This window comes from Ammospiza caudacuta, chromosome 30 (genome assembly GCF_027887145.1).
Source record: "Ammospiza caudacuta isolate bAmmCau1 chromosome 30, bAmmCau1.pri, whole genome shotgun sequence".
Lineage (NCBI taxonomy): Eukaryota > Metazoa > Chordata > Aves > Passeriformes > Passerellidae > Ammospiza > Ammospiza caudacuta.
This window is the reverse complement of record NC_080622.1, coordinates 3,228,689-3,250,116: the sequence shown is the minus strand read 5'-3', so window position 1 is coordinate 3,250,116 and position 21,428 is coordinate 3,228,689. Positions and strand designations below refer to the sequence as shown.

Genomic DNA, 21,428 nt, shown 5'->3' with positions numbered 1-21,428 from the left:
TGGCCACGGCAGAGCACCTTCTCCAGCCCACCCCCGGCCCCTCCCAGGGCAGGGAGCAGCTCCAGCCCCCTGCCTGGCTCCTCCATCACTTCTGCCGCTTGTAAATCTTCTGTGCCAGGTCCAAGAAGATTTCGCGGGGCAGGCGCCGGGCGTGGCTCCCGATCAGCGCCTGCAGCCGCCCGTAGCTGCTCTCCTCGTACTCGCGGAACGCCGCCTGCATGCCCAGGGCATCGTAGAGCTCCTTCACCTTCGCCACCTTCTGGGGCTCCTTAGAGCCGTAATTTTCCTAAAAAAAAAAACCCTGGAGTGAGTCAGGGTCATGGCAGCTCATGGGGCGGCAGCTTTGTTCTTTCTTCTCTCTTTGTTACTGTGGTATTTTATGGAATATCTTTTTGATAGGATTTTTTTTTTTCTCTCTTGGGAAAAAGAGAAAGCTGAGATGAGAAGCTTCGGAGGAAAAAAAAAAAAAACCAATATTATCTGATGGATTCTCCTTGTGTTTTGCTGCTTTGGGATGTGGCTGGTGAATTTTTGATTGGTTCCATGTGAATTGTTTTTATTCATGACCAATCCCAGCCCGGCTGTGTCAGACGCTCTGGTCTGTCACAGTTTTGGGGTTTTTTTTTGTTTTGTTTTTTGTTTGTTTGTTTGTTTTGGTCTTTTGTTGTTGTTGTTTTTTAATTTTATTATTATTCTTTTTTTAGCTTTCTGATGTATTCCTTTATTGTTTTGTAGAGTTTTAGTATATAATATAATATATATTATATTATATATCATATATACTATATATAATATATATAATGTAACGTTATGTGTTATGTTATGTTATGTTAATGTTATGTTGTTATGTTATGTTGTTATGTTATGTGTTGTGTGTTGTGTGTTGTGTGTTGTGTGTTGTGTGTTGTGTGTTGTGTGTTGTGTGTTGTGTGTTGTGTGTTGTGTGTTGTGTGTTGTGTGTTGTGTGTTGTGTGTTGTGTTGTGTTATGTTATGTTATATATCAGCCTTCTAAGAATTATGGAGTCTGATTCACCTTTTCCCTTATCCTAGGACCTTCACAAACAACACCCCAACACTCTCTTCTTCCTTCTCACCCTGCTCCTCCCAGCCAGGTGACAGCCCCTGGCACTCCAGGTGCCCATCCCAGCACTCCAGGTGCCCATTGTGGCACTCCAGGTGCCCATTGTGGCACTCCACCCCCTCTGCCAGGTGTGTGCTGCCAGCCTTACCTCCAGGATCTGCCTCTGCTCTGGCGCTGCCCTCTGCAGACACTGCACCACCAGCCAGCTGCACTTGTTGTCCTGGATGTCGGTGCCAACCTTCCCCGTCAGGGCTGGGTCCCCGTAGCAGTCCAGGAAATCGTCCTGCGGGGCAGTGCCAGGGCCTGAGTGCCACAGGCAGCAGCTGGCAGGGACCCAGCGGGGCAGGGACAGCTCCTACCTGGATCTGGAAGAACTCCCCCATCTCCAGCAGGATGGCTTTGGCGTCCTCGTGCTCCTCCTTGCCGTCAATGCCCGCCTGGGGGAGGGAATAACAGGGATAGAAAACCTTCCAGGGCCTGGGGTTAAAGTAAAGCCTTCCAGGACCTGGGATAAAGTAAATCTTTCCAGGACCTGAGGCTGAAGTAAAGCCTTTAAGGAACTGGGCATAAAGTAAAGCCTTCCAGGACCTGGGGATCGAGTAAAGCCTTCCAGGACCTGGGGATCGAGTAAAGCCTTCCAGGACCTGGGGATCGAGTAAAGCCTTCCAGGACCTGGGCATAAAGCAAAGCCTTCCAGGACCTGGGCATAAAGCAAAGCCTTCCAGGACCTGGGGGATCAAGTAAAGCCTTTCAGGACCAGGAATAAAGTAAAGCCTTCTAGGCCCTGGGGCTAAAACTTTCCAGGACTTGGGGATAAAGCCTTCCAGGACCTGGGAATAAAGTAAAGTCTTCCAGGACTTGGGGATAAAGCAAAGCCTTCCAGGACCTGGGGATAAAGCAAAGCCTTCCAGGACCTGGGGATAAAGCAAAGCCTTCCAGGACCTGGGCATAAAGCAAAGCCTTCCAGGACTTGGGGATTGAGTAAAGCCTTCCAGGACCTGGGGGATAGAGCCTTTCAGGACCAGGGATAAAGTAAAGCCTTCCAGGACCTGGGGGATAAAGCCTTCCAGGACCAGGAAATAGGTAAAGCCTTTCAGGACCTAAGCATAAAGTAAAGCCTTCCAGGACCTGGGGGACAGAGTCTTTCAGGACCAGGAATAAAGTAAACCCTTCCAGGACCTGGGCATAAAGCCTTCCAGGACCTGTCCTCCCGGCAGCAGGGCGAGGCCCCGGCGCACTCACCATGTACATGGCTGCAGCCACGGGCAGGTAGAAGGAGTAAAACGCTGTCTTGTACTTCACAATGGCCTTGTACCTGTGCCAGAGGAACCAGGCTGAGCCCCAGAACCCCCACGGCAGGGCAGGGACTGAAAACCAGCCCCAGGCACCCCAAAACCCAGCCCCAGGCACCCCAAAACCCAGCCCCAGGGCCCCCCTCTGCAGGGCACCCCAAAAACCAGCCCCAGGCTGAGTCTCTGTAGGGCAGGGACTGCAGGGCACCCAAAAACCAGCCCCAGGGTCCCCCTCTGCAGGGGCACCCCAAAAACCAGCCCCACGCACCCCAAAAACCAGCCCCAGCCTGAGTCTCTGCAGGGCAGGGACTAAAAACCAGCCCCAGGCACCCCAAAAACCAACCCCAGGCACCCCAAAAACCAACCCCAGGCTGAGTTTCTGCAGGGCAGGGACTGCAGGGCACCCCAAAACCAACTCCAGGCACCCCAAAAACCAGCCCCAGGCACCCCAAAACTCAGCCCCAGGGTGTCCCTCTGCAGGGCACCCCAAAACCAGCCCCAGGCACCCCAAACCCAGCCCCAGGCTGAGCAGGGCAGGAAGGAACCAGGCTCTGTGCCCCCTGTACCTCTGCTCGCTGAACCTGCTCAGGTCCACCTGGGAAACTGGAGCAGTGATGAGGTCCAGAGTCTGCCCCAGCTCGGTGTGGTAGCCTGTCTGCAGAGGAGAGAAAGGATTTGTGGCCTTGTTTCAGCTTTTCAGGGTTTAAAGGGGGTGTAAAAACAAGGAGGGGGATGTTTTACATGGGGAGAATGAGATAAAGGGTGATGGTTGTGATATATCAGTGATATTGAGATTGGGAGGAGTTTCTGGCTGTGAGGGTGGGCAGGCCCTGGCATGGGGTGCCCAGAGGAGCTGTGGATCCCCTGGATCCCTGGCAGTGCCCAAAGCCAGGTTGGATGGGGCTTGGAGCAGCTTGGGATGGTGGGAGGTGTCCCCATGGCAGGAGGGTTGGAATTTGATGATCTTTAAGGTCCCACCCAACTCAAACCAACGTGGGATTCCATGATTTATCCACACACAGCCCTCCATGGCAGGGGGGTGGAATGGGACGATCTTTAAGGTTCATTCCAACCCAAACCAGTCTGGATTCCATGATTTATTTACACACAGCCCTCTATAGCAGGGAGGTGGAATTTGATAATCTTTAAGGTCCCATCCAACCCAAACCAGTTTGGGATTTCATGATTGATTCACACAGCCCTGCATAGCAGGGAGGTGGAACTTGATGATCTTTAGGGTCCCATCCAATCCAAACCAGTCTGGATTCCATAATTTATTCACACACATCCTTCCATAGCAGAGGGGTGGAATGGGATGATCTTTAAGGTTCATTCCAACCCAAACCAGTCTGGATTCCATGATTTATCCACACACAGCTCTCTATAGCAGGGAGTTGGAACTTGATGATCTTTAGGGTCCCACCCAACCCAAACCAGTCTGGATTCCATGATTTATTTACACACAGCCCTCTATAGCAGGGAGGTGGAATTTTATAATCTTTAAGGTCCATTCCAACCCAAACCAGTTTGGGATTTCATGATTAATTCACACACAGCCCTCCATGGCAGGGGAGTATGGGATGATCTTTAAAGCCCCATCCAACACAAACCAGTCTGAGATTCCATGATTTATCCACACACAGCTCTCTATAGCAGGGAGTTGGAACTTGATGATCTTCAGGGTCCATTCCAACCCAAACCATTGTGTGATTCCATGGTTTATTCACACACAGCCCTCCACGGCATTGGGGTGGAATGGGATGATCTTTGAGATGATTTTTAAGGTCCCATCCAACCCAAACCAGTTTGGGATTTCATGATTTATCCACACACATCCCTCTATAGCAGGGAGGTGGAACTTGATGATCTTTAGGGTCCCACCCAACCCAAACCAATCTGGGATTCCATAATTTATTCACACACAGCCTTCCATGGCATTGGGGTGGAACGGGATGATCTTTAAGGTCTTTCCAACCCAAACCAATCTGGGATTCCATGATTGATTCACACACATCCCTCCATGACAGCGGGGTGGAATGGGATGATTTTTGAGGTCCATTCCAACCCAAACCGCTCTGGGATTCCATGATTGATTCACACACATCCCTCCATGGCAGGGGAGTGGAATTTTATGAACTTTAAGGTCCATTCCAACCGCAACCATTGTGTGATTCCATGGTTTATTCACACACAGCCCTCCAGGAGAGTCCCAACCCCACGGTGCAGAGCCCAAGCCCTGATTCAGCTCCTCTTTGGGTCTAAAGGCAGGACATGTCTGTCACAGCCATATTTTATGAAAAATCCTTTTGTTAAGATCTTTTCTCCTGAGAAGCTTGAGCTTCCCCATGTTTTGCTGCTTTGGAATGTGATTTAGAGAATTGTTTACCCAGCATGTGAATTGTTTTTAATTAATGACCAATGACAGCCACCTGTGTCGGGGCTGTGAGCAGTCACAAGATTTTATTATCATTCCTTTCTATTCCTTGCTGAAATACTTTCTTCTATTCTTTTAGTATAGTTTTAATATCTTATTTTCTCTTAATGTAATATATATTTATTTACAATAAATATTTATAATATTTCCATATTATACTATATTATATATTATAATTACTGCTAGATCTGCCATATTATATTATATATTTTACATATTATATTATAATATATATTATATATAATATATACTATTATATATAATATAGTATATTATATATATTATATTATATTTCTGTTTATATTACATAAATATATAATTTATATATATAAAAAATAATAAATCAGCCTTGTGAAACACGGAGTCAAGATTCTCTTCCCTCATCCTGGGACCCTCAAACACCACCACACACGTCCAGGACACCCAGGAATTTCAGGCACACATCAGAAAACAGACCCAGACCCCAAGAAACCCCCAAGGAAGGGTTTGGGGAGCCAGGCTCACCTGCAGGAAGAGCTCCAGCAGGTGCAGGTAGAAGGGCTGCTGCCCACAGTACCTCCTCAGCAGCCTGTACACCGAGGACTCCAGCAGAAAAGCATCATTGATGGCATCCAGCCCGATCCCCTCCTGCAGCAGGGACACAGGGAGGTGCCCCAAAGGCTCCTGGTGACCCCCAAGGGACACCCCCAGCCCCGAGCGGGGCCCCCCTGAACCCCTCTCACCTTCTTGTACCAGCAGAGCTGCCCCCGGCGGGTCAGGGACGAGTCCATGATGTCGTCGGCCACCAGGAAAAAGGCTTGGAACTGCCAGAGGGTGGGTTAGGGACGGGGGTCCCATCCCCAGGGGTCCCCATACCCACTGGGGTCCCAATCCCCCAGAGGATCCCATTCCCCAGAGGGGGGGGTCCCTTATCCATGGAGATGCCATACCCAGGGGGTCCCATCCCCATATCCAGAGGGGGGTCCCATCCCATGGGGGCCTCCCATCTTCTAGGGGGGTCCCAACTCCAGAGGGGGGGTCCCACACCCAGGGTGTCCCCATCCCCATTGGGGTCCCATATCCATGGAGATCCCATATCCAGGGGGGTCCCATCCCCATTGAGGGGGGCTGCCTTTCCCTATTTGGGGGGGGGAGGCCCATCCCCATTGGGGTCCCCATCCCCATTGTGGGGGGGTCCCATGCCCAGAGGGGTCCCCATCCCCATTGGGGTCCCACCCCCAGAGGATTCCATCCCTAGGGGGGCTCCATCCCCCGGGCGTCTCATCCCCAGGGGGATCCCCTCCCCATTGGGGTCCCCATCCCCTGGCAGGCCCCATTTCTAGACGGGGGTCCCATCCCATGGGGGATCCCATCTCCACTGGGGTCCCATCCACCGAGAGTCCCATTCCCATTGGGGTCCCAATCCCCATGGCGGGTCCAAATCCCCATTGGGGTTCCCATCCCCGTGGGAGGGTCCCGGTTCTCACCAGCTCGATGCACCAGCCCACGGCCAGGGCACGCCGGATGCTCTCCGGGTCCTGCCGCTCGGGCCCCGCCAGCCGCCGGTACGCGGCCACCACCGTGAGCCCCCGGTTGCACTTCCCGCCCGGCGCGTTGTACTCCAGCACCTGCGGGGCGCGGCCAGGTGAGCGGCCATGACCTGACCCACCCTCCAGCCCCGGTCCCACCGGCGCTTCCCACCCTCCAGCCCCGGTCCCACCGGCGCTTCCCACCCTCCAGCCCCGGTCTCGCCGCTCCCTCCCGGTTCTCACCTGCTTCAGCCGCGCCACGGCATCTCCCACCTCCGGGTGTCCCAGCATGTCCTCCGTCAGGTCGCGGACGATCTGCGGGAAGAAGGCGGCGAACTCCTCGCGCTCGGCCGCTGCCCGCGCCCCGCTATCGCCGCCGCTCATGGTGCCGGTTCACGCTGCCAGTTCGCGGTCCCGCCGCTGCCGCCCGTGGCCTCCAGGGCACCTCTGGCCCCGCCCCCGCCCCGCCCGCCTCGCGGGGCACGCCGGGATGCGCAGTCCCGAAGCGCGGCCGCGGCCGCTTCCAGCGATGCCGCTGGACTACAACTCCCAGAGTGCCCCGCGCCCGGAGGCGGACCAGCGGGCACGCGGCTGGAGCAGCGCCCATTGGTCCGTTTCATCGCGCGAGGATGAGCCCAAGGCGGCTAAGCCAATGGGAGCGCGGCGGGGGCGGGAGCGAGGCCGGTGATTGGTGGAGAAGGGGAATGGAGAGAGCGCCCGGCGTCGCGCGGGGGCGGGGCGGGGCGGGGATTGAGGGCGGGGCTTTAGGGCGTGGCTCCGGGGCGTGGCTTTAGGGCGGGGCTTTGGGGCGGGGCTTTGGGGCGTGCTCGGTAACCGGGAGGAGAATGGGGGTGCGGGCACTCGGACGGGGATGGGGTGCGCTGGAACGGGGGCCAATCGGGGGTGTGGGGGGCCGTGAGGTCTGCGGGGTTGTAGGGCGGGTGTGGGGCGCTGTGCAGGTGTCTCCGGGCAGGTGTGGTATAACATGTGATTGTGGGGTGCAGCACAGGTGTGGGGTGCCATGCAGCTGACATGCTGTGCAGGTGTGGGTGCATCACAGTTATGGGGTACAGAGCAGTTATGGGATACAGAGCAGTTATGGGATAGAGTGCTGTTATGGGGTGCAGAGCAGTTATGGGGTACAGAGCAGTTATAGGGTGCAGCGCTGTTATAGGGTACAGAGCAGCTGTGGGGTGTGCTGCAGTTATAGGGTGCAGAGCAGTTATGGGGTGCAGTGCCGTTATAGGGTACAGAGCGGTTTTAGGGTACAGAGCGGCTCTGGGGTGTGCTGTTATGGGGCACAGAGCAGTTATGGGGTACAGAGCAGCCCTGGGGTGTGATGTTATGGGGTACAGAGCAGTTTTGGGGTGCAGAGCAGTTATGGGGTGCAGTGCCGTTATAGGGTACAGAGCAGTTTTGGGGTGCAGAGCGGCTCTGGGGTGTGCTGTTATGGGGTACAGAGCAGTTTTGGGGTGCAGAGCAGCCCTGGGGTGTGCTGTTATGGGGTACAGAGCAGTTTTAGGGTACAGAGCAGCCCTGGGGTGTGCTGTTATGGGGTACAGAGCAGTTTTAGGGTACAGAGTGGCTGTGGGGTGTGCTGTTATGGGGTACAGAGCAGTTTTGGGGTACAGAGCAGCCCTGGGGTGTGCTGTTATGGGGTACAGAGCAGTTTTGGGGTACAGAGCGGCTCTGGGGTGTGCTGTTATGGGGTACAGAGCAGTTTTAGGGTACAGAGTGGCTGTGGGGTGTGCTGTTATGGGGTACAGAGCAGTTTTGGGGTGCAGAGCAGCTCTGGGGTGTGCTGCAGACCGTGCAGGTGCTGCACAGGTACAGGTTACCTGCAGTACAGGTGTGGAGGGTGGGTTGCACCACAGACCCGTGCGCCCAGGCGAGCTCCCGAGTTCCGGGGAGGGTCCAGCTGCCCACGGACCCTCGATGGACACCGCAGGGTGACCCGGGCCGGGCACAGGCGGTGCCACTTCCCCGCTGCTGCCCGCAGCTCCTGCCTGGCCCCCGCCCCGCAGATTGGCCCCGAATCCCCTAATCCCGGCTCACCCGCGTTAATTAATCTCTGTATGGTGCCCTCTAATCCCCCTCCCGCCGCCACTGGGACGCGGGGGCTCGGGGCAGAGCCTCCGGTTCCGGGACGGTGTCCTTGGGGAGCGGGAACCGGGGACGAACGGGGGCTCTGCCCTCATCCCCGGGGCCCCGCGGGGCCGCCGTGTCCCGGGGCTTTGCCCTCAGCCCCGGGCGACCACCGTGACCCGGTGTCCCCGTGCCTCGGCCGCCAGCCCTGCCCATGGACACAAACCGAGTGTTGGAATGGGAATTGGACAAATGCTGGAATTCATTCCCCAAAAAAATTCCCTTTTTTTGCCCTGCGCCCCCTTAATCAGGCTGGCTGCGGTGTAATCTGAAATAATCAAATTAGAGAGAAACCGTTAATCAGCGCTGAGCTCTTCGTGTGTCACGGAGCCTAATTCCTGCGGGGAGCGGGGAGGGGGGCGCCAGCACCGTCCTGCGGGCCGGGAATGCCCCGGTAACGGGGGAGTGAGGGTAAGGGATGCCCCGGTAAGGCGGGGCTGTCCCAGTAACGGGGGGCTGAGAACAGGGGCTGGCCCGGTAACGGGGAGCTGAGGGCAGGGGCTGGCCCGGTAACGGGGGGCTGAGAACAGGGACTGGCCGGGTAACGGGGGGCTGCAGGCAATGGATGCCCCGGTAACGGGGAGCTGAGGGCAGGGGCTGGCCCGGTAACGGGGGCTGCGGGCAGGGGCTGGCCCGGTAAGGCGAGGCTACCCCGGTAACGGGGGGCTGAGGGCAGGGGCTGTCCCGGTAACGGGGGGCTGAGAACAGCGTCTGCCCCGGTAACGGGGGCTGCGGGCAGGGGATGCCCCGGTAACGCGGGGTTGTGGGCAGTAGCTGCCCCGGTAACGGGGTCTGAGGGCCGCGGCTGGCCCGGTAACGGGGGGCTGAGGGTAAGGGATGCCCCGGTAATGGGGGGCTGAGGGCAGGGGCTGTCCCGGTAACGGGGGCTGCAGGCAATGGATGCCCCGGTAACGAGTCCTGAGGGCAGGGGCTGCTCCGGTAACGGGGGCTGCAGGCAATGGATGCCCCGGTAACGAGTCCTGAGGGCAGGGGCTGCTCCGGTAACGGGGGGCTGAGGGGCGGGTCTGTCCTGGTAACGGGGGGCTGCGGTGGGGAGACCGGGCGGGGCATAGCTGGGTGGCCACCGTGTCCTGTCGCCACCGTGTCCTGTCTGCCACCACCGCGCCCTGCCCGGGGGCCGTGGCAGGTGACAGAGCGCGGCTGTGCCCCCAGAGCCGCCGCAGGTGCCGCAGTGCCCGCGGCTCGGCTGCCCCGGCCCACCTTGGCTGCGTGACCTTCATTTAATCGCGTTAATGCCTCGAGTGCTGCGCTGCAATCAGGCGGGATCCAACCCGCCCTTCCCCCCCGCAACAAAGGGACCGGAGATGGAAGGGGAAAATAACCAAAGATTAAACATTAATCTGCCCAGAGCCCAAAGGGACAGGGGTGGCTGGGAGGGGACATCTTGCCTTTGGGCTCCTGCCTGGTCTGTGGGGCCGGGGAGAGGCCCCTCGGTGCCTCCCGAGGGTTTCCCAGCTCTGCAGAAGGGCGGGATTGGAGCTGGGGTGCTGCAGCATCCCCCTGTGCTGCGGGACCGCAGGAGGTGCAGAAAGATTTTCCCCCAGACCAGCTCAGAATCTCTCTTTATTATTTAAACCCATTATGTACAACGACCAAAAAATAAAAAAAAAAAAAAAAACCCTGCTCTTAAATTTCTCTGCGAATATGAAAACTACAAGCTCTGTACATGGACTGCCGTGAGTGCAAGAGTGGAGGGTCATGGTCTTTGGTGGCTAAACTCGCGCCCCCAGCCCCTCCAGCCTCCCCCGGGGTGGGCACCGGGCCACGAGGTGCCCGGGGCGGCGGTGCCAGGAGCGCTAAGACATCGAACATCACGCAGTGTGAACACAGCCCGGGCGATTCGGGACAGCGCGGCCCCGCTGCAGCTTCCCCGCCCGGCGGAGCGCGGGGATGGAGCGGGTGAGCAGGGCAGGGGGATTGAAATCCATGGAGAGAGGAAAAAAAGGCAGTGTAGGACATCCCCTGCCGGGATTCCTGCTGGGCTGGTGCTCCCAGAGCAGCCCCGCGCTCCGGAGTGCTCCCCACGCCCCAAACCGCGAGGGTGGAGAGCGGGACCTCTCACTTCGGGAATTACCGAGGGGAACGAGACCTCGCCCGAAGACAAGCCACGGTTCCTGACTCCGGGAGGGGGAAGCAGCTGGCACAGCGCGGTGGGGACGGAGGGGACACTACTCTAACCAGGACTGAACACGGCTGGCCCAAAGCGACGCTGGAAGCAGAGCTGGGCTGCTTGGCAGAGCCACGACTCGCACACACATTGCACACTACTGTCTCCGGGGAGGGGGGATTTGGGACATCTGTTGGATGGGGGGGTGACCCCACAGCCCCACACGTCACCCAGGGATTGGCATCTCTTTGTGACAGCTCCTGTGGCACCGGTGAGTGGCATCTCCAGGGGACATGGAAATGGGACTGCAGGGCAGGGGAGCAGAGCCCGGGCTGGGCATCCTCCTGCAGCCACAGGCAGTGCGGGCCCTGCAGGTGACCCTCTGAGCATCCTCCTGGAGCCACAGAAGGGTCATCCCAGATGATCTGGACATCCTCCTGGACCCACAGAGGGTTCCCCTTGGATTGACCCTCTGAGCATCCTCCTGCAGCCACAGGAGGGTCATCCCCAGCTGATCTTCTGGACATCATCCCAGGGTCACAGAGGGGCCCTCTGAACTGACCCTCTGAGCATCTTCCTGAGGCTACAGAGAGGTCATCCCAGATGACCTGGACATCCTCCTGGACCCACAGAGGGTTCCCCTTGGACTGACCCTCTGAGCATCCTCCTGGAGCTGCAGGCAGCAGAATCCCCCCAGGCTGCCCCCATTAAGTGCCCGGGTGTGGGGCCGAGCCCTGCCCAGCAGCACACCCCAACCTCGCTGGCACTCAGCACCTCTGAGGCAAAACGGTCCCACCAGCAGGGGAGAGGGACTGGGGGGCTGCCCCTTGGCACTCGTCACACCAGGGGAGCCCTGCCCAGGACCCCCAGGTGGTCCTGGCACTCTGGGAAGGGGGAGCGCCGCCCCTGGGCCCCCACGCCCCTGCCATGGGCTCCAGCCTCCTCCCTCCACCCTGGCAGAGGAACCAGGGGGTGCCTCTGCCTCCTCACCCTGAAGGCAAAGGGGCTGAGCAGGGGCTGGGCAGAGCAGTCTGGGGACCGAGGTGGGCATCGGGCAGCCCCTGCTGTGACAGAGGACAAGCTGGAGGAGCTGCCATCGTCAGCCTGGCCCCGAGGACAGGCTGTGGGACACACGGCACAGAGCGTGGGGGGCCCAGCCCCCGAGGGGCAGTTTTGGGGAGCTGAGCTCCCCAGAGAGGCCAGAGTTTGGGCAATCTGACCTGTCCTATGCCTCCGGCGGGAGGGCAGAACTCACAGATGGTGATGAGCAAGGAGGGGCAGTCAGCAGAGCCCCCTCCTCATCCAGCCGGCCCCATGCCCATCCCTGCCGTGTCCCCGTGCCTGAAACAGCCCCTCCATGGCCCCGGCTGCTGCCTCTCACCTCATTTCCCCTCCGAGCCGGCGGGGCTGATGCTCTGCTTCTCCCGGCTCCCTCCTGCCCGTGCGGCCGCCAACAGGACTCACATGTTGGACGGGAGTTTGGGCTTCGCCGTTTCCACCTCGGGGCTGAAGGCCACGGAGCCCTTGCGGGAGGGAGCGGCCGCCGGCCGGGACGCGGGGCCCGGCGACTGCGGCGTGGAGCGGCCGGGCTGAGGCAGCGGCCCCGGGGGCTGCGAGTGCGCCGCCACCCCCGAGCACGGCTTGGCCGGCAGTCCGGCGACCGAGGGCGAGGACCTGCGGGCCAGGTTCCCCGCAGATTTCCTGCCCTGCTTCAAGGAGCTCCCGTCGGCTTGCTGCGCCACTTTGTTGGGAAGGGAAGGCTGCGAGGCAGAAAGGAGCCGGACATCCTGGGTGAGCCGCCCCACCGGCAGCCCCTGGATGCTCCTGTGCTTCACCAGCTGCTGGGGATGCATCAGGAGCGAGATGTGCGAGCCGGTGGCTCGGGACAGGCTGTAGTGCAGCGTTCTCCCCGGCGGCAGCGCCTGCTCGGAGCTGGGGGACGCGGCGCCCGCCGCTTGCTGCAGCAGCGAGGTGGACACCGAGGCGCCGCGGGAGCGGGAGAGTTGGGGCTGGGGGCCGCCCGGGGGCTGCTTGGGCCCCGCTGCCATCTCCGCCCTCTGCGCCGAGCGGGGAAGCGGCTGAGCCCCCGAGCCGGGTCTCTGGGCCCCGCCGCTCTCCAGCGGTACCTGGGGCTGGACCATGGGCGAGGAAGGCGAACCGGCGGCCGGTGTCTGCAGGTGGGACGGAGCCCCGGAGGGCGAGCTGACCGACGAGGGCCGGGAGCCGCCCAGGCTGGGCTGGGAGCGGCGCACGGGCTTGGTGAGCAGCGTGGCCTCGGGAGAGAGCGGGCTGGAGATGGAGGAGGGCGGCAGGAAGATGTGAGCCTGCAGGCTGTGCTGGTGGGTCAGCGCGATGGCCACGTTGGTGGTGGCGGCGGCTGTCTGCAGGGGTGCGTGCACCAGGGGCTCCCAAATCACCGGCTTGCCGCTCAGCTCCCGGCCCATCGCCATCTGCTGCAGGTCCTGGATGTTGTGGGCCATGTCCTGGTCGTGCTTCACGATCTGCTGGATCATCTCGGTGTTCAGGGGCCCCGAGCTGTGCTCGGCTCGCTTGCGGAGCAGGATGGAGTTCTTCTTGCCTGGAGGGGAGGCAGGAGTGTCACCGACCCTGGGAGGGTGGGCTCTTGGGGACAGTGTGGAGGGCAGGGACAATAAAACCTCACCAGCTTTCCAGGGCAAGCAAGACCCTGGGAAGGGTCTAGATTAGAGCAGTGGAAGCAGCAGGGACAAACAGGAGAGTCCTGACTCCAAAGGAACTGGGGAATGGGGTCCTGCTTGTCCTCCACAGGCAAGGGAGGGTGAGGACAAGCAGCTGGGTCTGAGGCCATGTGGGCCTGAGAGCCGTGAGATATCATGACTGCAAACACTGCAAGGACCGTGCAGTGCAGTTACATTTCCCCAGGGAAGCCTGTCCTATGGCACTGCCTGGATCTTGCTGGGGGGGAAAGAGAGGGCAGGCTCCTTCCTCATGCTCCCCATCATCCTCATTGCTGGGACCCACGGGGTTGGGGCACTCATGCCAGTTCTGGGATTCCGCACCTATGCGGATCCTGGGGGTGGCTGTGGAGGTGGCTGTGCTGAGCCCAGGGGGGGGTCCCTCCTCCTCCTCACCTATGCGGTCCAGGCGGTCCATGGCCACGGTCTCGAAGGCTCTCCTCATCATGGGGTACTCCTCCAGCACCTCGTTGAAGTTGTCCACGGCCAGGGAGTAGAGGCGGCAGTAGGTGTCGGCTCTGACGCTGGCCGTGCGCCTGCCCCGCGTCAGCAGGCAGATCTCTGCAGGGACAGGGGCTGCCCTCAGGGTGACACGGCCAGCCAGCCACCCCCAGCACTGCCCAGCATCCCAGCACCCTGCACAGAGCACGGTTCAGACCCCGCAGCCTCTCTCCTTGGCCAGGCATTTCCCTCCCTCTCCAGGCCATGGAGACACCCCCAGGTGTGGCTGCTGTGATGGCCTGGCCTATTTCCCTCCCAGAGCTGTGCCTGTATCCTATAAACTGGCTCAGATGTTCTGCTCTAACCTCCTCTCCTCCCTGGCCAGCTGTGGATGCTCCCTCTGCCCCAGCCAGACAGAACTGGGGTGAAAACTTTGGCACTTTAACTGGATGCCAAGACTTTGGCACTGGGCAAGAGAAGGGCAGGCAGAAACATCAGGGATGCCCAGGGCAGAAACATCAGGGATGCTCCAGCTTCTACTCCAGGCCAGAAACATCAGGGATGCCCTGGGCAGAAACATCAGGGATGCCCCAGCTTCTGTTCCCGGGCAGAAACATCAGGGATGCCCCAGCTTCTGCTCCCAGGCAGAAACATCAGGGATGCCCTGGGCAGAAACATCAGGGATGCCCCAGCTTCTGCTCCCAGGCAGAAACATCAGGGATGCCCCAGGCAGAAACATCAGGGATGCCCCAGCTTCTGTTCCCAGGCAGAAACATCAGGGATGCCCCAGCTTCTGCTCCAGGGCAGAAACATCAGGGATGCCCCAGGCAGAAACATCAGGGATGCCCCAGCTTCTGTCCAGGACAGAAACATCAGGGATGCCCCAGGCAGAAACATCAGGGATGCCCCAGCTTCTGTCCAGGACAGAAACATCAGGGATGCCCCAGGCAGAAACATCAGGGATGCCCCAGCTTCTGCTCCCGGGCAGAAACATCAGGGATGTCCCAGCTTTTCCTCCCAGGCACCTTTTAGCCCCTACTCTGTCCACCAGCTCCCCCAGCCCAGCCTCACCCCCAAAGTAGGAGCCATCAGACAGCTTGGTCTCCTTGTTGCCCTTGGTGAGGATGCTGACCACGCCGTGCTGGATGAAGTACATCTTTTTGCCCACGGTGCCCTCACGGATGATGAAGTCGCCAGGCTGGAAGACTTCGAAGCGCAGCTTGGTCAGCATGGCTGTCACAAAGTTGGGGTCGGCGTTGGCAAACAGGGGCATGTTGGCCACCAGGTTGCGGCAGTTGAAGTTGATGATTTCCTGCGGGGTGAGGATGAGGAGCAGATCAGCGGGTGTGGCCACATTTCACAGAGAAAAGCAAGGCACAATTCTCCCCAAGAATATTTCTGGGTTTCACATTCTCTGAACCTCAGAGCGAGGAAAAACAATTATTATCTTATTTTCTGTGCCTGTGTTTGTGCAAAAGTAGAATGCAATATGAAAGTTGTTTACCCAAAGTGGTGGTGTTTTGTTTCCTTGGCCGATCAGGGCCAAGTGTGTTCATATGTCAGGACTGTTGGCTGAGAGCCATGAGATTTTAAGCACTTGTGCACAAAGTTGAGTATTTGGCAAATTCAGTTTAGATGTAATGTAATATAGTAAAATATAGTATAGTAAAATATAGTATAATATAGTATAATATAGTATAATATAGTATAATATAGTATAATATAATATAATATAATATAATATAATATAATATAATATAATATCATATAATATAATATAATATAATATTATATTATATTATATTATAAAATAATTTCTGATATTATAGAGTTGTTCTCATAATTTCTCCCCACATGGGGGTCATCCTGTTCCGATAAGTGGGGAGTTGGGTACTTGGCAAATTCAGTTTAGATGTAATGTAATGTAATGTAATATAACGTAATATAATGTAATGTAATGTAATATAATGTAATACAATATAATACAATAAAATATAATAAAATAATTAATTAATTTTCTGATATTATAGAGTCCTCCTCATCATTTCTCCCCACACAGGGGTCATCCTCTTTTGATAAGTGGGGAGTTGAGTACTTGGCAAAATTCAGTGTAGATGTAAAGTAATATGATATAATATAGTAAAATATAGTAAAAAAAAAAAAAAAAAAAAATTTAATTAACCTTCCGATATTATAGAGTCCTTCTCATCATTTCTCCCCACACAGGGGTCATCCTCTTTTGATAAGTGGGGAGTTGAGTACTTGGCAAAATTCAGTGTAGATGTAAAGTAATATGATATAATATAGTAAAATATAGTAAAATAAAATTTAAAAAAAAATAAAATAAAATAATTAATTAACCTTCCGATATTATAGAGTCCTTCTCATCATTTCTCCCCACACAGGGGTCGTCCTCTTTTGATAAGTGGGGACATCACCGAGCCTGGCCCCTGCCAGCACCAGCCTCTGCCCTCCAGATCCCAGCCCAGGAGTGCTGCCCTCACCTCTTTGAGGGGCTCACTGAGCTCCCCCAGGATGTTCTCCTCATCAAACCTGTTGCCCTCACCTCTTTGAGGGGCTCACTGAGCTCCCCCAGGATGTTCTCCTCATCAAACATCTTGCCCTCACCTCTTTGAGGGGCTCACTGAGCTCCCCCAGGATGTTCTCCTCATCAAACATCTTGCCCTCACCTCTTTGAGGGGCTCACTGAGCTCCCCCAGGATGTTCTCCTCATCAAACATCTTGCCCTCACCTCTTTGAGGGGCTCACTGAGCTCCCCCAGGATGTTCTCCTCATCGAACATCTTGCCCTGGTAGCGGTGCTCGTAGTACTCGTGGATGCGCTGGCGCGTGTCCCCGGGCAGCTTGTGGAATGACATGTACTGCTCCACTTGCTTGTACTGTGGGGACAAGGGGAGTCACACAGGGCTCAGCTGGCAGCGCGATGTGTCCCTTCCCCTCAGTGGTGTAGGTACACACACCCCTGCTCCAGTGCCCTGACACAGAACGGGGGCAAAGGACAGGAGAGGATGCAGGGGGCAGAGGGCAGGGTGGGGCCACACTGAAGTGACCCCCGGTATGGACACCAATATGGTCCCACTCTCCACCTCCAACAACCCAAGGGAGAGTGGCAAGGCCAAAGATCCCAACCTCTGGCATCAGAAGGGCACAACGGCTGCGCCGAGCTGGTTCTGGAGCTGTGCCAGGGCTCTTTCCCCAGCACCCAGGCCCTCCCTCCCTGATCCCACTGACCTTCTCCTGGTACTGGCGGCGGGACGAGTCCAGGGACTGGATGAGGGCGGTGGCGTGGCCGATGAACATGGCGTAGCAGGTGGCCCCCACGATCATGCTGAGCATGGTGAGCCACACGTCGGTCATGCCCTCGGGCGCCTGCTGCCCGTAGCCGATGCACAGCATGTGGCTCATGGCCTTGAACAGGGCGTGCGAGTACTGCTTGCCCCACGAGTCGTTCTGCAGGTGAGGGACGGCGCTGCTGAGGGGTTTGGTGGAAGGTGTTGTGCAGCTGAACCCCCCCAGTCCCACCTCCCTGAGCTGGGGAGTCCAGAAACCAAGGCTCCTCCAAGGCCAAAGGAATGAGTTCTCCTCAATGAAGAGGATTTTGAAGCCCTAAAAAGGCACCAGCCCCTCTCTAGGGAGGAGGCAGGAGCCCCTCTGTCCTGTTCCCTCTCCAAGGGATGAATTCTCCTCCATGAAGAGGTTTGTGAAGCCCTAAACAGGCACCAGCCCCTCTCTGGGAAGGAGGCAGGAGCCCCTCTGTCCTGTTCCCTCCCCAAGGAATGAATTCTCCTCAATTAAGAGGACTGTGAAACCCTAAAAAGGCACCCTGCACCTCTAGGGAGGAGGCAGGAGCCCCAGTGTCCTGTTCCCTCCCCAAGGGATGAATTCTCCTCCAGGAAGAGGATTTTGAAGCCCTAAAAAGGCACCCTGCACCTCTGGGGAGGAGGCAGGAGCCCCTGTGTCCTGTTCCCTCCCCAAGGGATGAATTCTCCTCCATGAAGAGGATTTTGAAGCTCTAAAAAGGCACCAGCCCCTCTCTGGGAAGGAGGCAGGAGCCCCAGTGTCCTGTTCCCTGATTCCAGCAAGCTGGGCTGAGATGGGAAGATGATGCAGGGGTCCCCTCTGCCCCATCTCACAGCTGTGACCACAGAGACAATGCTCACCACCAGCACCTCTCCCAGCAGCTCCAGCCTTGGGGTGGGAGACAGGGAACCAAATCCTCTCCCCACCAGGAACCACCCCAGCGTGGGCACTCACCACCATGTGGTTCTTGGAGACCCAGCAGTCCTCAGGGAAGTCCTGCAGCATGGGCACCAGGAACTGGAGGCAGCCATCCCAGTGGCACAGCAGCAGCATCATCCCGATGAGGTTGAAGATCCTCACCACGGCGCTGGCCAGGTCGTACGTCATGTGGAAGATCTGGAGAACACGCAGGAGCACAGCTGCAGAGGAACTCCTAGAACAGCCTTTAGAGCCCTCTGCCCTCCAGCTGGGGACCCCCAGCCTGGCCTGGGACCCCGAGCAGGAGGCCCCCAAGGGGTTCTCACCTCCTCCCACTGGTGGATGTAGCGGATGAGGCGCGAGAGGCGCAGCAGGCGCAGCAGGCTGAGGATCTTGGTGAAGCGCACGATGCGCAGCGCCCGCGCCGTCTTGTAGACGTCAGAGTCCACCTGGGTCTCCAGGTCAACAATGAGGAAAATGTAGTCAACAGGGATGGAGGAGATGAAGTCCACCAGGAACCAGCTCTTCAAGTACTTCATCTTGATGGTGTGAGGGTCGAGGATGATCTCCGTGTTGTCCTCCACCACGATGCCTGTCCGGAAGTTCAGCACCAGGTCAGCCAAGAAGAAAGTGTCCGACAGCACGTTGAAAACGATCCAGGGAGGGGTGTTCTCATCCTTGAAGAAGGTGATGCCCACGGGCAGGATGATCAAATTCCCCACCATCAGGAGCAGCATGATGAGGTCCCAGTAAAACCTGCGGGGAATGCAGGAGTGGGACAGGCAGGACACAGTTAGACAATTAACCCAGGATCAAAGTTAGGGTCTGACAGAGTGCAGAGAGGCAGGTGCTGAGCAGACACACACACACGTGCCTGCCCACACACATGACTAACACCCTGGGACAGATGTGAGCAGAATTGGGGTGCAGAAATCACCCTGTGTGGGAATGGGGGGTGCAGGAGCTTGGCTGTCTCTCTCTCTGCTGCAGGGCAGTGCATGCCCATCCATGCCCCCACCCCAAAGCTGCCACGTGCCCCATGGAGAGCTCAGAGAGGATGTGGGCTTTGCTCCCCTGAGGTTCCCTTGTCATCCGCCGTCTCCCTGCCACCACCCGAGCTGGCTTAGCAGGATTTGGGATAAGCTTTGCTGGTTATGCAAACGGAGAGCCGAGCTCCTGGGACAGCACAAAAGGATCAGGGAGGCTGCTGTGGTGAGCCAGGCAGCAGCCAAGCAAGGAGAGACCATGCTGGCACCAGGGGAAGGTGGGAGGAGGGTCCAGCCCTACAGGAGGTGCCACATGCACAGGGCAGGATGAGGGCACTCCTCATCCACCTCCTTTGACTGAGAGTTTGGCAGGGAGGGAAAGCCAAGAGATGCCGGCAGCAGCTGGGTATGTCAGGACACCCAGCAGCCCTGGTCACATGCAAATGCCACCGGGATGTTTTCATGCTTCACACAGACACATCACGACTTCCTCCACCAGATTTGTCACTCCTGGGATCCCCCATCAGAACCCTCACGGGGCCTTGGGAAAGCAAGCCCAGCTTTAGGTGTCCCCAGGCATCCCCTGTTAGTCCCAGCCCTGGCCGTGGGTGTAGGCTCAGATCTCCAAAGGTGATTTCAGGGCAGCTCTCAGTGCCCAGCGAATCCAAACCAGCTTTTGCAGGTGGCAGAAACCTCTGGGGATTTCCTACCCTGCACCCATGGTGGGACACGGGTACTGGGATCTCTGCAGAAGGGGAAAGGAAGGGGAAAGGAAAGGGAGAGGGGAAGGGGAAGGGAAGGGGAAGGGGAAGGGGAAAGGAGGTCGTGGTGCAGTGAGAGGCTCCTTCAGAGAGAGCACCAAAGCCTGAAGGGAGTAAGGAGAGGCACCCTCTCCTCAAGGAGCCACTCCAAGGTCAGATCCAGACACCACCCCAGGGCCAGGAGCCACCCCAGGGTCAGGAACCTCTCCCAAATAACACCTTCGTGCCAGTGGCCAGGATTTGCTGGGCCAGGGAAGGAAATAAGGCAGAAAGGGCCTGACCCAGCCGAGGAATCTCCTCCTGCACCTCCATGCTGTGCCCTGAGAAGCCGAGCAGGGAAGCTGCCTGTCCCTGCAGCTGCCCAAGCCTGCCTGGAGCTCTCACTTCAGATTTAGGCTTAAGCTCTTTAGGACAGGCCTTGTCCTTCACTGAGTGTCACACTGAACACTCGAGGCCCTGATCTCCATGGCCTTTATGTATCTCCCTAATGTGATAAACACCGGAGTAATCCCTCTGTCTGTGTACCTGCCAACTCCCCTCACGGCTCTGCTCGCAGAAACTGCTGCTGGAAAGCTCCAGGCTCACAAACTTTGGGATGCTTTCCCTGGAAAAGGGGCTCTCAGGGCTGGGTGTCACGCTGGGGTGGTGCAAGGGACCCGCTGAGGGGTGAGGGGGGATGGCTACAGGTGCCAGGGACCCACAGTGGGCGCTGGCTGCGCTCCCCAGGCTGGGGACATCATCCATGTCACAGCTTGCTGCGGGAGATGACTGCCTGGCAGCTCCGTTCCCCGCGGAGAAAGCCCACCCTATATGACTCAACATCCCCGTGACACCCAGTTCCTCCCACATCATCCATCCCCGAGCTCCCGCTGATGATCCCGGTGACACCGAGAGCCGGGCCCGGCTCCTCGCTGGGTGACCGGCCCCGCTCCAGCCGCGGGGAGCCGCGTCCCGGGGGGATGAAGGCTCCGGATCGAATTAAAAACAGCATCGAGAAGGGCGAGGGGGAGCTCTAAGGGCAGGCAAAGCCCAGCATCCCCCGCCGCCGCCTCCGCACGCCCGGGGCCGGGTCAGCGGAGCCCCGCGGCTCGGCGGAGCGGGGCTGCCCCGGGCACGGGGAGCACCGGGAGCCCGCGGGAGCCGGGCAGGACGGAGCCGTCCGTGCGGGCGGGATAACCCCGGACGGGAAGGGGCTGTGGCAGCGCGGCCCCGGGCTCCGGCGGTGGCAGCCGCCTCCCCGGGCCGGTGCGGAGCCCCGGTCTACCGGCACTTGTTGCCCCTACGGTGGCGGGCGGCGGGGCCGCGCTCAGCACCACGGACAGCGGCGGCGGGCACCGGAGCCGGGATGGGGCTCGGTGCCGGTGTCGGGGCGGGGGTCGCGGTCCCACCTGAAGTCGCTGTAGGGATGGATAATCCAGGCGCCCGCCGACTTCACCCGTTGCCGCTCGATCTCCACGGCCCGGTGGCTGCCGAACATGCGCAGCGAGAACTTGTTCACGGCGGGCTGCAGCATCGCCCCGAGCTGCCGCTGCACGAACGTGCCCGCCGCCGCCGCCTCGCCCTCCGCCACGATCTGCTCCGTCGCCGCCGGCGAGGCCGGGGCCGCGCCCGACGCCCCCGCGGGCGCCCCCGCCGCCTCCCCGTCCAGCACCGGCGGCTTCTCCCGCGGCTCGGGGCTCCGCCGCGGCGCCGCCTCCAT

At 58.5% G+C, this 21,428-nt stretch overlaps 2 protein-coding genes across 3 annotated transcripts; both read right to left on the bottom strand.

Moving 5' to 3' along the window:
* Window positions 1–19: 19 nt before the first annotated feature.
* On the bottom strand, window positions 20–6,771 carry FDPS (farnesyl diphosphate synthase). Of its 2 annotated transcripts, XM_058821784.1 has the most exons (9): window positions 6,560–6,771; window positions 6,275–6,415; window positions 5,531–5,611; window positions 5,313–5,435; window positions 2,941–3,029; window positions 2,325–2,397; window positions 1,442–1,519; window positions 1,231–1,365; window positions 20–286 (listed from the first exon to the last, which is right to left on the bottom strand). In XM_058821784.1, exons 1-9 carry the CDS (start codon window positions 6,698–6,700, stop codon window positions 86–88), a joined length of 1,062 nt encoding a protein of 353 aa, XP_058677767.1. In that variant the 5' UTR covers window positions 6,701–6,771; the 3' UTR covers window positions 20–85. The 2 variants fall into 2 exon arrangements, with proteins under 2 accessions (XP_058677767.1, XP_058677768.1); XM_058821785.1 differs by lacking the exon at window positions 5,313–5,435.
* Window positions 6,772–12,049: 5,278 nt separating this feature from the next.
* HCN3 (hyperpolarization activated cyclic nucleotide gated potassium channel 3) lies at window positions 12,050–21,428 on the bottom strand. The gene is made up of 8 exons (XM_058821770.1): window positions 21,118–21,428; window positions 18,309–18,738; window positions 18,019–18,180; window positions 16,996–17,214; window positions 16,497–16,643; window positions 14,816–15,056; window positions 13,700–13,864; window positions 12,050–13,167 (listed from the first exon to the last, which is right to left on the bottom strand). The coding sequence occupies exons 1-8, from the start codon at window positions 21,426–21,428 to the stop codon at window positions 12,050–12,052; spliced, it is 2,793 nt and encodes a 930-aa protein (XP_058677753.1).

What these genes read in the sequence shown, in the direction of transcription:
- FDPS (XM_058821784.1), bottom strand. Translation starts at nt 6,700, where the DNA reads ATGAGCGGCGGCGATAGCGGGGCGCGGGCAGCGGCCGAGCGCGAGGAG. An exon ending in TGCTGGAGCTCTTCCTGCAG is followed by an intron (nt 3,030 to 5,312) that starts GTGAGCCTGGCT and finishes TCTCCTCTGCAG; the next exon opens with ACAGGCTACCACACCGAGCT. An exon ending in AGCAGAGGCAGATCCTGGAG is followed by an intron (nt 287 to 1,230) that starts GTAAGGCTGGCA and finishes TTTTTTTTTTAG; the next exon opens with GAAAATTACGGCTCTAAGGA.
- HCN3 (XM_058821770.1), bottom strand. Translation starts at nt 21,428, where the DNA reads ATGGAGGCGGCGCCGCGGCGGAGCCCCGAGCCGCGGGAGAAGCCGCCG. An exon ending in CATCCCTACAGCGACTTCAG is followed by an intron (nt 18,739 to 21,117) that starts GTGGGACCGCGA and finishes CATTCCCCGCAG; the next exon opens with GTTTTACTGGGACCTCATCA. An exon ending in ACATCCACCAGTGGGAGGAG is followed by an intron (nt 18,181 to 18,308) that starts GTGAGAACCCCT and finishes CGTGTTCTCCAG; the next exon opens with ATCTTCCACATGACGTACGA.